The 13,389-nt window shown below is 39.6% G+C and overlaps 1 protein-coding gene and 1 pseudogene across 1 annotated transcript; both read left to right on the top strand.

Annotated features, from left to right (window-relative positions):
• Window positions 1-350: 350 nt before the first annotated feature.
• LOC117541103 lies at window positions 351-6,897 on the top strand (annotated as a pseudogene).
• Window positions 6,898-7,402: 505 nt separating this feature from the next.
• Window positions 7,403-13,016, top strand: LOC117541102 (GTPase IMAP family member 9-like). Its single transcript, XM_034208201.1, has 3 exons — window positions 7,403-7,505; window positions 10,409-10,510; window positions 11,450-13,016. The coding sequence occupies exons 1-3, from the start codon at window positions 7,481-7,483 to the stop codon at window positions 12,430-12,432; spliced, it is 1,110 nt and encodes a 369-aa protein (XP_034064092.1). The 5' UTR covers window positions 7,403-7,480; the 3' UTR covers window positions 12,433-13,016.
• The last annotated feature ends 373 nt before the right edge of the window (window positions 13,017-13,389 follow it).

Below are 13,389 nucleotides of genomic sequence, written 5' to 3'. Positions count from 1 at the left end.
ACAATATATTATTCAAATATAGCATGATAGGTCCACTTTAAGTAGCTGGTATTTGGAAAGAGGATGAAGGGCCAAAGAGATGGAGGAATAAATAACTGAAGGACGGCAGGGATGAAGAGATTAATGGATGTAGGAAGGCTGGGATCAAGACATGTTGGAACGAGGGATGAATGGTTAATGGGATGTAGGGAAGGATGTAGGAAGGGACGAGGGAGGTAGGAAGGGATGAGGGTCGAAGGGATGGAGGAAGGGATGAAAGGACAAAAGGATGTGGAGATGTAAGAAGGGATGAATGGATGTACTGATAGAGAGGGATAAAGGGTCAAAGATATGAAGGGAAGGTTGGATGAATGGATGAAGGGATGAGGGTCCAAGGGATGAGGGGTCTCAGGGATTTAGGAAGGGATGAAAGGACAAAAGTGTGTAGATATGCGGGGATGAGGAAAGGAAGGGAGGGAAGGGGGCCGTCGTTATATATTTTACAATGAAATAAATCCTTTGTTATCTTTATATCCCAAAGTGTCTGAGCTACCCGTAGTGAGCAGCCCGTATACCTGCGGGAGCATCTGATGGTGGTTTTCCATCTGCAGAAGAACCCTCCAGAAGAAGAGCTGCCACCCCTTTGATCATCACTTTGAGCTGAAGAGGCTCGTTGCCACCCAGTGAAAGCATCGCTTTATTGAAGTGAATTCACGGCCTGAGGTTAAAAAGCCGTTTCAAAGATCAGAGTTGAAACGCAGCTTTGAAGCGCGGTGTGGAGACGAGTCACGACACACACATCAGCACCGCTATTATTTAAGCTTTTAGTTCACTGCCAGCATCCTGAAGCGAGAAGTCTCAAAGAAAAAGACATTCAATAGAGCAAGTGAAATGCAGAGATAAGCAATGTACATTCAAATAGAATGAGGTAAAACAGAAAGTACCACTCATTGTGACCGTAAAGAGATTAATGTGCTATAAACATATATACACACCTGTATCTCCTCTCTTTAAAGGAGACCTATCATGCTATATTTGAATAATATATTGTAGGGCCATACCTATATAAGGTATATTTATATGTTTTCTTTTTCAAAATACCAACTTACTTTTGAAGTTACTTTTACTGAAACAGAGTATTCCTACACTCTGGTACTTCTACTGTTACTCAAGTACAAGACCATGGTACTTCTACTTTTACTCAAGTACAATATCTGAGTACTTCTACTTTTACTCAAGTACAAGATCTGAGTACTTCTACTTTTACTCAAGTACAAGATCTGAGTACTTCTACTTTTACTCAAGTACAAGATCTGAGTACTTCTACTTTTACTCAAGTACAAGATCTGAGTACTTCTACTTTTACTCAAGAACAAGATCTGAGCACTTCTACTTTTACTCAAGTACAAGATCTGAGTACTTCTACTTTTACTCAAGTACAAGATCTGAGCACTTCTACTTTTACTCAAGAACAAGATCTGAGTACTTCTACTTTTACTCAAGTACAAGATCTGAGTACTTCTACTTTTACTCAAGTACAAGATCTGAGTACTTCTACTTTTACTCAAGTACAAGATCTGAGTACTTCTACTTTTACTCAAGTACAAGATCTGAGTACTTCTACTTTTACTCAAGTACAAGATCTGAGTACTTCTACTTTTACTCAAGTACAAGATCTGAGTACTTCTACTTTTACTAAAGTACAAGATCTGAGTACTTCTACTTTTACTCAAGTACAAGATCTGAGCACTTCTACTTTTACTCAAGAACAAGATCTGAGTACTTCTACTTTTACTCAAGTACAAGATCTGAGTACTTCTACTTTTACTCAAGTACAAGATCTGAGTACTTCTACTTTTACTCAAGTACAAGATCTGAGTACTTCTACTTTTACTCAAGTACAAGATCTGAGTACTTCTACTTTTACTCAAGTACAAGATCTGAGCACTTCTACTTTTACTCAAGTACAAGATCTGAGTACTTCTACTTTTACTAAAGTACAAGATCTGAGTACTTCTACTTTTACTCAAGTACAAGATCTGTGTACTTCTACTTTTACTCAAGAACAAGATCTGAGTACTTCTACTTTTACTCAAGTACAAGATCTGAGTACTTCTACTTTTACTCAAGTACAAGATCTGTGTACTTCTACTTTTACTCAAGTACAAGATCTGAGTACTTCTACTTTTACTCAAGTACAAGATCTGAGTACTTCTACTTTTACTCAAGTACAAGATCTGAGTACTTCTACTTTTACTCAAGTACAAGATCTGAGTACTTCTACTTTTACTCAAGTACAAGATCTGAGTACTTCTACTTTTACTCAAGTACAAGATCTGAGTACTTCTACTTTTACTCAAGTACAAGATCTGAGTACTTCTACTTTTACTCAAGTACAAGATCTGAGTACTTCTACTTTTACTCAAGTACAAGATCTGAGTACTTCTACTTTTACTCAAGTACAAGATCTGAGTACTTCTACTTTTACTCAAGTACAAGATCTGAGTACTTCTACTTTTACTCAAGTACAAGATCTGAGCACTTCTACTTTTACTCAAGTACAAGATCTGAGCACTTCTACTTTTACTCAAGAACAAGATCTGAGTACTTCTACTTTTACTCAAGAACAAGATCTGAGTACTTCTACTTTTACTCAAGTACAAGATCTGAGTACTTCTACTTTTACTCAAGTACAAGATCTGAGTACTTTTACTTTTACTCAAGTACAAGATCTGAGTACTTCTACTTTTACTCAAGTACAAGATCTGAGTACTTCTACTTTTACTCAAGTACAAGATCTGAGTACTTCTACTTTTACTCAAGTACAAGATCTGAGTACTTCTACTTTTACTCAAGTACAAGATCTGAGTACTTCTACTTTTACTCAAGTACAAGATCTGAGTACTTCTACTTTTACTCAAGTACAAGATCTGAGTACTTCTACTTTTACTCAAGTACAAGATCTGAGTACTTCTACTTTTACTCAAGTACAAGATCTGAGTACTTCTACTTTTACTCAAGTACAAGATCTGAGTACTTCTACTTTTACTCAAGTACAAGATCTGAGTACTTCTACTTTTACTCAAGTACAAGATCTGAGTACTTCTACTTTTACTCAAGTACAAGATCTGAGTACTTCTACTTTTACTCAAGTACAAGATCTGAGTACTTCTACTTTTACTCAAGTACAAGATCTGAGTACTTCTACTTTTACTCAAGTACAAGATCTGAGTACTTCTACTTTTACTCAAGTACAAGATCTGAGTACTTCTACTTTTACTCAAGTACAAGATCTGAGCACTTCTACTTTTACTCAAGAACAAGATCTGAGTACTTCTACTTTTACTCAAGTACAAGATCTGAGTACTTCTACTTTTACTCAAGTACAAGATCTGAGTACTTCTACTTTTACTCAAGTACAAGATCTGAGTACTTCTACTTTTACTCAAGTACAAGATCTGAGTACTTCTACTTTTACTCAAGTACAAGATCTGAGTACTTCTACATTTACTCAAGTACAAGATCTGAGTACTTCTACTTTTACTCAAGTACAAGATCTGAGTACTTCTACTTTTACTCAAGTACAAGATCTGAGTACTTCTACTTTTACTCAAGTACAAGATCTGAGTACTTCTACTTTTACTCAAGAACAAGATCTGAGTACTTCTACTTTTACTCAAGTACAAGATCTGAGTACTTCTACTTTTACTCAAGTACAAGATCTGAGTACTTCTACTTTTACTCAAGTACAAGATCTGAGTACTTCTACTTTTACTCAAGTACAAGATCTGAGTACTTCTACTTTTACTCAAGTACAAGATCTGAGTACTTCTACTTTTACTCAAGTACAAGATCTGAGTACTTCTACTTTTACTCAAGTACAAGATCTGAGTACTTCTACTTTTACTCAAGTACAAGATCTGAGTACTTCTACTTTTACTCAAGTACAAGATCTGAGTACTTCTACTTTTACTCAAGTACAAGATCTGAGTACTTCTACTTTTACTCAAGTACAAGATCTGAGTACTTCTACTTTTACTCAAGTACAAGATCTGAGTGCTTCTACTTTTACTCAAGTACAAGATCTGAGTACTTCTACTTTTACTCAAGTACAAGATCTGAGTACTTCTACTTTTACTCAAGTACAAGATCTGAGTACTTCTACTTTTACTCAAGTACAAGATCTGCGTATTCGCCCACGTCTGAGTCTTTTTGCATTAATTATGCAATTGACTTTGTACAACTCGCTAACGTGTGAACTAAACCTCAGCTGCTCACTGTGAAAGTGCCCATTTTTCAAAGATTCAAGGGCTTTATTGTCATTGAACAGACAAGTAGAAATTAAAATCTTAAGTCCCAAGCTCATATACCTGTCAGAACAAAATTAATACAATAAGATAAATGTTGCAGAGAATATTGTGAGGGACCAAGTAAATGCAGTCTATATATATATACATGTAAATAGAATAAGAAGGCAAGAACAGAATGTAATGTACACATTGAATATTGTACATTTAAAATACTGTTTAGTGTTGTAATAGATATTAAGATAAATACATTGATGCAAAACAGATGAATGTGTAGCACAAAACCAGAGCACTAAATGGTTTTTCCTTTTGTTCAGAATCAAACACATACAATGACGCAGAGCTCCGGGTTGTGATGGTGGGGAGGACCGGAGCTGGGAAGAGCGCCACAGGAAACACCATTCTGGGAAAAGAGTCCTTTAAATCAAAGTGATCTGCTAAATCCTTGACTGTAAACTGTGCGAAGGCCAGTGGTGAAGTTGATGGACAAAGAGTTAAGGTTATTGACACTCCTGGTCTGTTTGACACCAAGATTGATGAAAAGAAGACCAGAAACGATGTTGCGCAGAGCATTGTTTTTGCTGCTCCTGGACCCCATGTCTTCCTGGTCGTCATCAAACTGGGCAGATTCACAGATGAAGGCAGTGAAGAAGATTCAGGAAATCTTTGGAGAGCAAGCAGACAGATACAGCATGGTTCTCTTTACCTACGGTGATGAGCTCGAAGACCAAACTATCGAAGAGTTATTGAAGGAAAGTGAAGAGCTGCAGGAACTTGTGGACAGATGTCACGGCCAGTACCACGTCTTCAATAATGACCTGAAGGATCGTTCTCAGGTCAGAGAGCTGCTCGACAAGATCAGTTATATAGCAGAGAAGAACGGAGGAAGCCATTACACCACTGAAATGTTCCAGGAGGCAGAGAGGGCCATAGAAGAGGAGAAACAACGGATCCTTAAAGAGAGAGAAGTGGAAATGCGCAAAGAGCGGGAGGAACTGGAGAAGAAGATAGAGGAAATGTATGAGCAATAACTCCGGGAAGCAGAGGCAGACAGGGAGAGGTTGATCAGGGTTATAGCAACTCAGGAAAAAGAAAAAGAGGAGGCAAGGGGAAATCTGAAAGAGATGCAGGAAATGCACGCTAGACAGGAAGCTGAGAGCAGCACTTCATTAATCCAACAGATTATTGAATTGATTGGGAAAGTGGTATTTCAAATGGTTTTAAAATAAACAATTTGGCCTTGTGATGCTTAACTGTACGATATCCAACCAAAGTTCCATCCATCCATCTTCTCCCGCTTATCCGTGGTCGGGTCGCGGGGGTAGCAGTTCCAGCAGAGCCCCAAACTTCCTTTTCCCTGGCCACATCAACCAGCTCTGACTGGGAGATCCCAAGGCGCTCCCAGGCCAGCGAAGAGATATAATCCCTCCACCTGGTCCTAGGTCTACCCCTCGGTCTCTTCCCAGCTGGACGTGCCTGGAACACCTCCCTAGGGAGGCGCCCAGGTGGCATCCTAACTAGGTGCCCGAACCACCTCAACTGGCTCCTTTCGACGCGAAGGAGGAGCGGCTCAACTCCGAGTCCCTCCCTGATGACCGAACTTCTCACCTTATCCCTAAGGGAGACACCAGCCACCCTGCGGAGGAAACCCACCTCGGCCGCTTGTATCCGCGATCTCGTTCTTTCGGTCATGACTCCAACCACTGTTATGACTTATTAATATTCATAAATTCCTGTTCTTTTGTTTTCTCATTGGGTCTTATTTGTAATAATAGCAGTTACTTAATGCATGAGTGATTAGATTTTATTATTTGATATTTTTCTTTCAACGTGTAGACCAATGTCTTCAGAAGCTTTCCTTCCACCCAAATAACCTTAAAATAAATATCCCATAAAATAAAATAAATATTTTATGGGTGATTTTAATACCATAATACTAAATACAACAGATGTAGTCCAATATTTTATAAAAGTCTCTCTTAATGCAACACTCACAGGCCATATGCATTCAGAGAGTAGGAAGTCACCATAATCATTCCATCAGGATCTTAATCAACCGGAAGCATTACAACTTTCAATACAAGCTAAAATGTTAATATCTTTCAGCTCAAGTGTATATGAGGCTACAGCAGTCCTGTTGAAGGTCCAATTTAGAAATGTTTTGAGGGTTTACAATCTTGTAAAAGTACAGAATAATATGTACACATGCACATTTGCCATCTTGTTGTGGAGAGAAACTAAGAGTGACAATCCAAAGAGCTAGCTGCACTCTGTACATGCATTTGTTGTTGTTGTGGCATTTCAAAGAACAGGTGGCCTTTCCTGTAAATGCTGATGGGAGGGTGAACTGGTTTTGCTGTTTATAGTTCTCTAAATGAACACTGAACATGCAGGTGGACTGGATATTCAAGCTGTGCTAAAAACAGAACAATAAAGGGCGTCAATCAACAAATTCCAATGATCATTGAAGAGCTGAGAAAAAACACGACAAGTAAAAGATTGTTAAGTGAAATGCAGAATAAATGCAACGGCTACATTTTGATGCTACTTTATGTAGGTGTGTCTATCCGAAAATAATAATGTTCTTGTGTGTTATGTGTAGGCTGTGTAGATCTGTTGTAGGTTACATAAAACCATTTTGAATAAAGCGACATATCAACTTGTAGAGAAGTTCTTAGTGTTTGCTATGTTTAACTTTGTCATCCCGATCGTCCATAATGTCATTTTGCATTGTTGGTCTTTCTGTAAACACATCAACGTTTATAAACATTTATTTCACCATTTAAGGTTTTTTGGGCAGTTTTTACTCATAACAATTTAGGGTCTAAGAATGAAAAGTTCTGTTGGTAGAGTTTGTGATTTTCAAAGTATGGATGTATGAATAAAAAAGACTTGACATGACTAGAAACACTGAAGACTACATTCATCAAAACTTGTAATTTATCTTGTACATATAAAGACAGTACTGCATTTAAAACTAATTAAAAAACATCACCCAAAGACAGAGTTTGCTGAACCTTTTTGATTTAGTCTCAATGGATAAACAGCCTGTAAAATAACACGTACACACCCAGTCTGCATTGGGTGTGGTTTGCTGCATGCAGCTCATACAAAAGGAATTGTTTCAAACAGTCTCTTAACTCTCAGTCTTTACCTCACTGTAAACCAGCACCTCTGCTCTCTACAATCCAATAATGGGAGGCTTTATTAACAAAGACGGTAGGTCAGGATCAACATGTTTTATATCCTTTATCTATCGGGGACACAGGTGTCTTTTTTAATATTTGTGCATTCATATTTTGCATTGTTTTCATCAGTAATATGATGATCAAGGACTTATTTGTAAACTATTATTGGTCTTCAGTCTACTTTCATTTCCCTTCTTATTTGGTTGAAATATTTCGTCAGTTATAATTGTGTTCATATAAATTGATCTTTAATTAGTTTGTGTGTGAATGCAGCACATTGGCCTTAAAATGGGGTTAGTGTCATCATTTCTCTTTGTAGATTTTCTTGGCTGTAACATCTCAGTTCAGACCAGAATGTAACATTTACATTTGGGTTTCCAATATTCGGTACAGTATGCCATTTATATTTGGTACAATGGTTTCAGTTCTAAATCTATCCAATGAGAACAAATTGCAGGAAAAGTATTCCATTGTTAGTTGCTGAACTGACGACGAAACACAGGCAGCTAAGAAGCAGCAATGGAGTTAAGGTTACCGGCATCATTTAATGACATGCTTAATATAGCCCAACTAAATAAATGATATGTTACGGCCCGTCCACACAGCCGCGCTTTACCTTTTGAGCGTTTCTCTCCTTCTTCTTTACTTTTCTTTCTAAACTGAGCACCTGATGCCTTGTGTCTTTTTTCTCCTTCACCGTAGGTATTCATTTTCGACCCGAGAATCAATGCAAAGCGTACCCCTCCCCCAACACTGCCAACTACAGGTCAAGACTATACCAATTTAACGTAGTCAGTTTTTAAATAATTATTTATTGTTTCATACAACCCAGGCAAGGAAAAATATATTTCTGCCAAAACTATTTAAATGAATGAATTTGGTGGCAGTTCGAGGCGTGAGATTAATTTGACTAATTGCAGTACTACTTTATAAACATCGAAAGTGTTTATTTGATAGAGATAGTGTACCCGCCGCCCCCCCCCCCCCTCTCTCTCCCCCATAGTGAGGCGACCTGAGATCCCCCCGCCCTTCTTTGAGTGAGAGACCTTCCACCCAGCTGCCTGCTGTCATAAGGGCGGCCGCGACCCCTTTGACCCAAAACAAAAAACAACAACAACAATACACAATATGAAATTACGTGCAAATTGGCGATAAAAAAAACTAGCAATATCACTGCTGTGATTCATTGTTTATAATCGGGGCTGCACATAACTGGTGCGCAGGTGCGCATGCGCACCTCCGCCAAAAAAAGAGCACCGGGTCATTTGAAACAAAGCGCATTTGCGTACCAACATTGAGAGAGGGAGAGGGAGAGAGAGAAGGGAGAAGAGAAAAGAGAAAATAGAGGAGAGAGGAGAGATGAGAGAGAGAGAAGAGAGAGAGAGAGAGAGAAAGATATTTGCGAGTTGTATACATGTATGAACCATGATATGAACTCAGGGTCGGCCCGTAGCTCTGGCTAGATGTTCGCCTAGGGCGCCAGATCTGTGGAGGCGCTGCGCTGGCAGCTCTGGGAGGGAAACAAACATTTTGACCGTTGGGGCTCATCCTAATTTTCGGCCTTGATGTAACAATATTCATAATTAAGTAAATGTAACACCCTTTTCACCCCGGTTACACGTTTCATTTGCCCTGTACGATGGGCGCTGTAAGTGATGAAAATGGGGGATGTTGGCTTATCTGGCGCCCGCAGCTCACAGCCAAAATACGAGTGAGCGAGGGAGGGTGCACCGGTACCAGGCCAGCGCTGTTGTTATTAGAATCTGGTGCTAGCTGCTCTAACGGATATAAGAAGAAGATGTTTCTACAATAATGTGGAGGGAGAGTCCTCTCCAGCCAGACTGATAACTACAGCTCAGTGAGGTAAAGTCTAAGTTCAAACGGTTTGGTCGCAATTTATGTAAACACATATTTCCAAGGCACTCCTTTATAATTATTGGGATAAACAGGTTTTAAATCATTCCAATGTATACTATAGGACAGTAACCAAAAATATCCTTTAAAACTGGAGAGATACAAAAAAATGCATAAATAAATGTTAAGGTAAAATAAGATATGAATGAACAACACAAATAAAATAAGTTACATTAATTTGTTATTGGCTATGGTAGGTTATTGGTTATGTTCACATACTTATTTGATTACATCCACTTGTCTAAGATGACAACAGAGACTTTCGACCCAAACCCAGCTGTTGACTTGTGGATGCAAGCATCTAATCGCAGACTCAACCAGAGAGAAAGAAGTAGGCCTACATCATCAGCTACCATGTCTGACAGAGGAAGACAGTGAGGAGAACAGTCAGGAGGGTAGTGATGACAGCTTGTAGGATTACTGGTCGTGCTAATGTTGTCTTGTGTTCACCTCTGCATGTGTGTTCTGTGTTCACCTCTGCATGTGTGTTCAGTGCCGTGTGTCTGGCAAATAAAGTCAAGACCCCTCAAAAGTTACGGTTTATTTCATTTTAAGGATGAGCACCAAGCAACATCTCCAGGTGCTCCTTTGAGAACCAGGGCAAAAAAGTTATGTGCACCCCTGTTTATAATCCCATCTGGTTCCTGTTGGGTCGTGTTAATTATCCACTTCTGGTCTGTACTCAGTTCAGTTTTCTTTGTTCTGTTTGACCTTGCCGGGTCCCCCTGTTTTGGTGTTTAACTGTATTTGTTATCGGATTTTCCTAAATAAAAACTTGATTTTTGTGTATATATACCTGCCGTCCTCTTTTTAGGGCATTTGCTCCACAACGGTTTCAATCGAAGGCTGACTGCCGAGTTCCTATGCCCCTTTCCAGCTACTCTCCTATATTTCATGGTCATTCCCCCGCTGAATCCTTCCTAGCTGAATTATGTTGACTGCATTATCAGGGACATCTGGAATCCGACTATGTGTCTGTCATGATCCTGTTTTTCACGTGTCTTGTTTTATTTTGAAAAGTGTTCCTGCGACTTTGGCTGCTTGGGAGTGCGGTCGTCTTTCAACCAGGATGTTGTGGGTTAGAGCCCAGCCCGTGCCGTCAACATGTCGACGATTCCTCAGGTAAGATATTGAACCCTGAGTTGTTCCTGATTGCCAATGGTGTGTGAGTGTGTGTGTGACGTGAGTGTTAGCTTCCCTAGAGCAAGTAGTGCTGCTCTGCATTAATGGGGTGTGAATGGGTGAATGACTCACAGTATGAAAAGAGATTTGATTGTAAAAGTACAATCCATTTACCTCCGTCTGTTTTTTCTTTTTGTTTTCACGCCTGTTTGTCTGATATATGTCTTCCCTTTTATTCGCTTTCTATACGTCGTCTCTGATCCCCTCTGGTTCCTGATGTCTGGTTTTATTTTCCTTGTGTGATTCCCTGTGTTCCTGCCAATGCTCATTGTGACGAAGGTAACTTCGTCACTATGGACTGACGGCTTCAGGCCGGGTAATATTGCACTTTATTAGCGTGATTGCACAGTACAGTTGATGTCTGTGGCTGATGATTGTGTGCACCTGGTGTCCTGTGTTGTCTCCTCCCCCCTCACCTGTGTCTTGTTGTGCTGATTAGAGTGGGTGTATTTAGGGTCTGTTGCCCTGTCTGTTTTGGAGGCTGGTAGGGTGTGTGAGATCCTTGTGGCTGCAGGATGTGTGCAAGGAGAACAGCAGGATTGAGGCTGTGAACTTTGTGCACATGATTTTAATAAATGCCCACGTCGGGTTATATTTTTGGATGTTCTGCCTCTGCCTCCTTGCTTGGTCTGGGCCGCTCAACAGTCAGCTTCACACTCCTGCACAAGTTGGGTTTCCTTCTGATTTAATGTGTTGTGATTTTAGATTATATTGTTTGGTTTGATGTAAATGTGATATCAGATGTTAGAGGGTCTGACAGGCACTCCTTGTGGTTTATTTTTATAACCATAAAAGGTTATATTTGGAACCTCAAAGGGTAAACAACTGTTTGTAACAAACATATGAAGACAGCAATAAATAGTTGTTTCTGTTTTTCAGTCTGTTCGTCTCAACCTTCTACAAACTGCCACAACAAATACTCGGGCCACAATGATAAGGTACTCCGGATTGTGATGATTGGGAAAACTGGATCTGGGAAGAGCGCCACAGGAAACACCATTCTGGGAAAAGAGGACTTTGAATCAAAGGTTTCTTTTGAATCTCTGACTAAAGTCTGTGCTAAGACCTTTGGGGAAGTGGATGGACAAAAGGTTGCTGTCATTGACACTCCAGGTCTGTTTGACACCAGCACTGATGAAAACAAGACCAGACAGAACGTTATTCAGAGCATTGTTTTTGCTTCTCCTGGACCTCATGTCTTCCTGGTCGTCATCAGACTGGGCAGATTCACAGATGAAGAAAAGCAGTCAGTGCAGATGATTCAGGAAATCTTTGGAGAGCAAGCAGACAGATACAGCATGGTTCTCTTTACCCACGGTGATCAGCTCGAAGACCAAACTATTGAAGAGTTATTGAAGCAAAGTGTAGATCTGCAGGAACTTGTGGCCAGATGTAACGGGCAGTACCACGTCTTCAATAATAAGGAGAAGGATCGTTCTCAGGTCAGAGAGCTGCTCGACAAGATCAGAAACATAACAGAGAAGAACGGAGGAAGCCATTACACCACTGAAATGTTCCAGGAGGTAGAGAGGGCCATAGAAGAGGAGAAACAGAGAATCATTGAAGAGAGAGAAGAAGAAATGCGCAAAGAGGAAGAGGAAATGGAGAAGAAAATATTGGAAAAGTATGAGAAACAAATGAAGGAAATGAAAGATGACAGAGAGAGGATGAAAAAGGTACATGAAATGTTTGAAAGAGAAATGGAGGAGGAGAGGAGGAGATTTAGAGAAGAGCAGGAAGAGAGGGCCAGAAAAGCAGCTGAAGACAACTCTTTCACAATGTGGTTAAAAAATGGCGTAATTACAGCATATAACTTCCTTAGAGGTTGGCTTGAGACGGCAACAGATTTATCAAACCTTTGACTGTCTGACTCCTTGTTAATCTTCACCGTCCCCCTTTTTCAATCTCAATGTGTGATTTATAGTTTTCTCAGTTATACCAGGTGTGAGTTTTGACCACATACTAAACAGTGTCACAGAATGTCAAGAACAAAGATGTTAATAAGGTAAAGTGGTGTTATTAATCTGATTTCAACTGAACAATGTTTTTCAGATGTCGTGTTTTCATTGTTTGATTGCTTTTGATTTTACTATAGGAAAAAGAAGAAAGAAGGTAGCAAGGTTTTGTACTTTTTACTTCCTCCTCCCCCTAGGTCAGGGGTGCCTAATATGTCGATCGCAAAGGTAGTGTGGGTAGATCCAACACGTTCTCACTCCCAACCAGGGTACTTGAGAGTCAGTTTTCAACGGGCAGGGCGTCCCATAGACCTTCATAGACCTCCCATAGCGTTGATAATAGACGCCATGAGAACGCTCCCCGACGGTCGGTTGTTATTGTCAATATTAATATAATAATAATGTTGTAATAGTCACACTCGATTTTGCCGATGTTCTTGTTGCCCCAGCTGGTCAACACCTCTTTGAGCAGAAACAAAGGCTACATTAATGTATTAAATCGCCAGGCACCGCAATAATTTACAAACTCTTCAACTACAACCCTAATTATATTTAAAAACATTTTAGAAGGCCTCACGAATTACTTTAATGTAAATTAAAATGTAAATGTGAAGGGATGTGTGTAATGTGGTGATTGACATTATTCACCCGCGGATCTATGGGTTGGGGTATTGTTCCGCACGGACATTATAGTTAACCGGACTTCCTGTTGATGTGAAATCTGAAAACATTTTTAAAAAATAAAATACTTTATTCCGAGTGTGCTTGCTTTTCTCCTTGAAGGTCATCACATAACGGCATTGTAATACACGGTTCGGCTGCATTAAATATTACATATCTGCCGTAGTTCTCTATTTATAGAGC

Source organism: Gymnodraco acuticeps, unplaced genomic scaffold (assembly GCF_902827175.1).
Source record: "Gymnodraco acuticeps unplaced genomic scaffold, fGymAcu1.1, whole genome shotgun sequence".
Classification (NCBI taxonomy): Eukaryota; Metazoa; Chordata; class Actinopteri; order Perciformes; family Bathydraconidae; genus Gymnodraco; species Gymnodraco acuticeps.
This window is presented reverse-complemented; position numbering and strand designations above follow the sequence as displayed.

What these genes read in the sequence shown, in the direction of transcription:
- LOC117541102 (XM_034208201.1), top strand. Translation starts at nt 7,481, where the DNA reads ATGGGAGGCTTTATTAACAAAGACG. An exon ending in AGGCTTTATTAACAAAGACG is followed by an intron (nt 7,506 to 10,408) that starts GTAGGTCAGGAT and finishes TATTTTGAAAAG; the next exon opens with TGTTCCTGCGACTTTGGCTG. An exon ending in ACATGTCGACGATTCCTCAG is followed by an intron (nt 10,511 to 11,449) that starts GTAAGATATTGA and finishes TCTGTTTTTCAG; the next exon opens with TCTGTTCGTCTCAACCTTCT.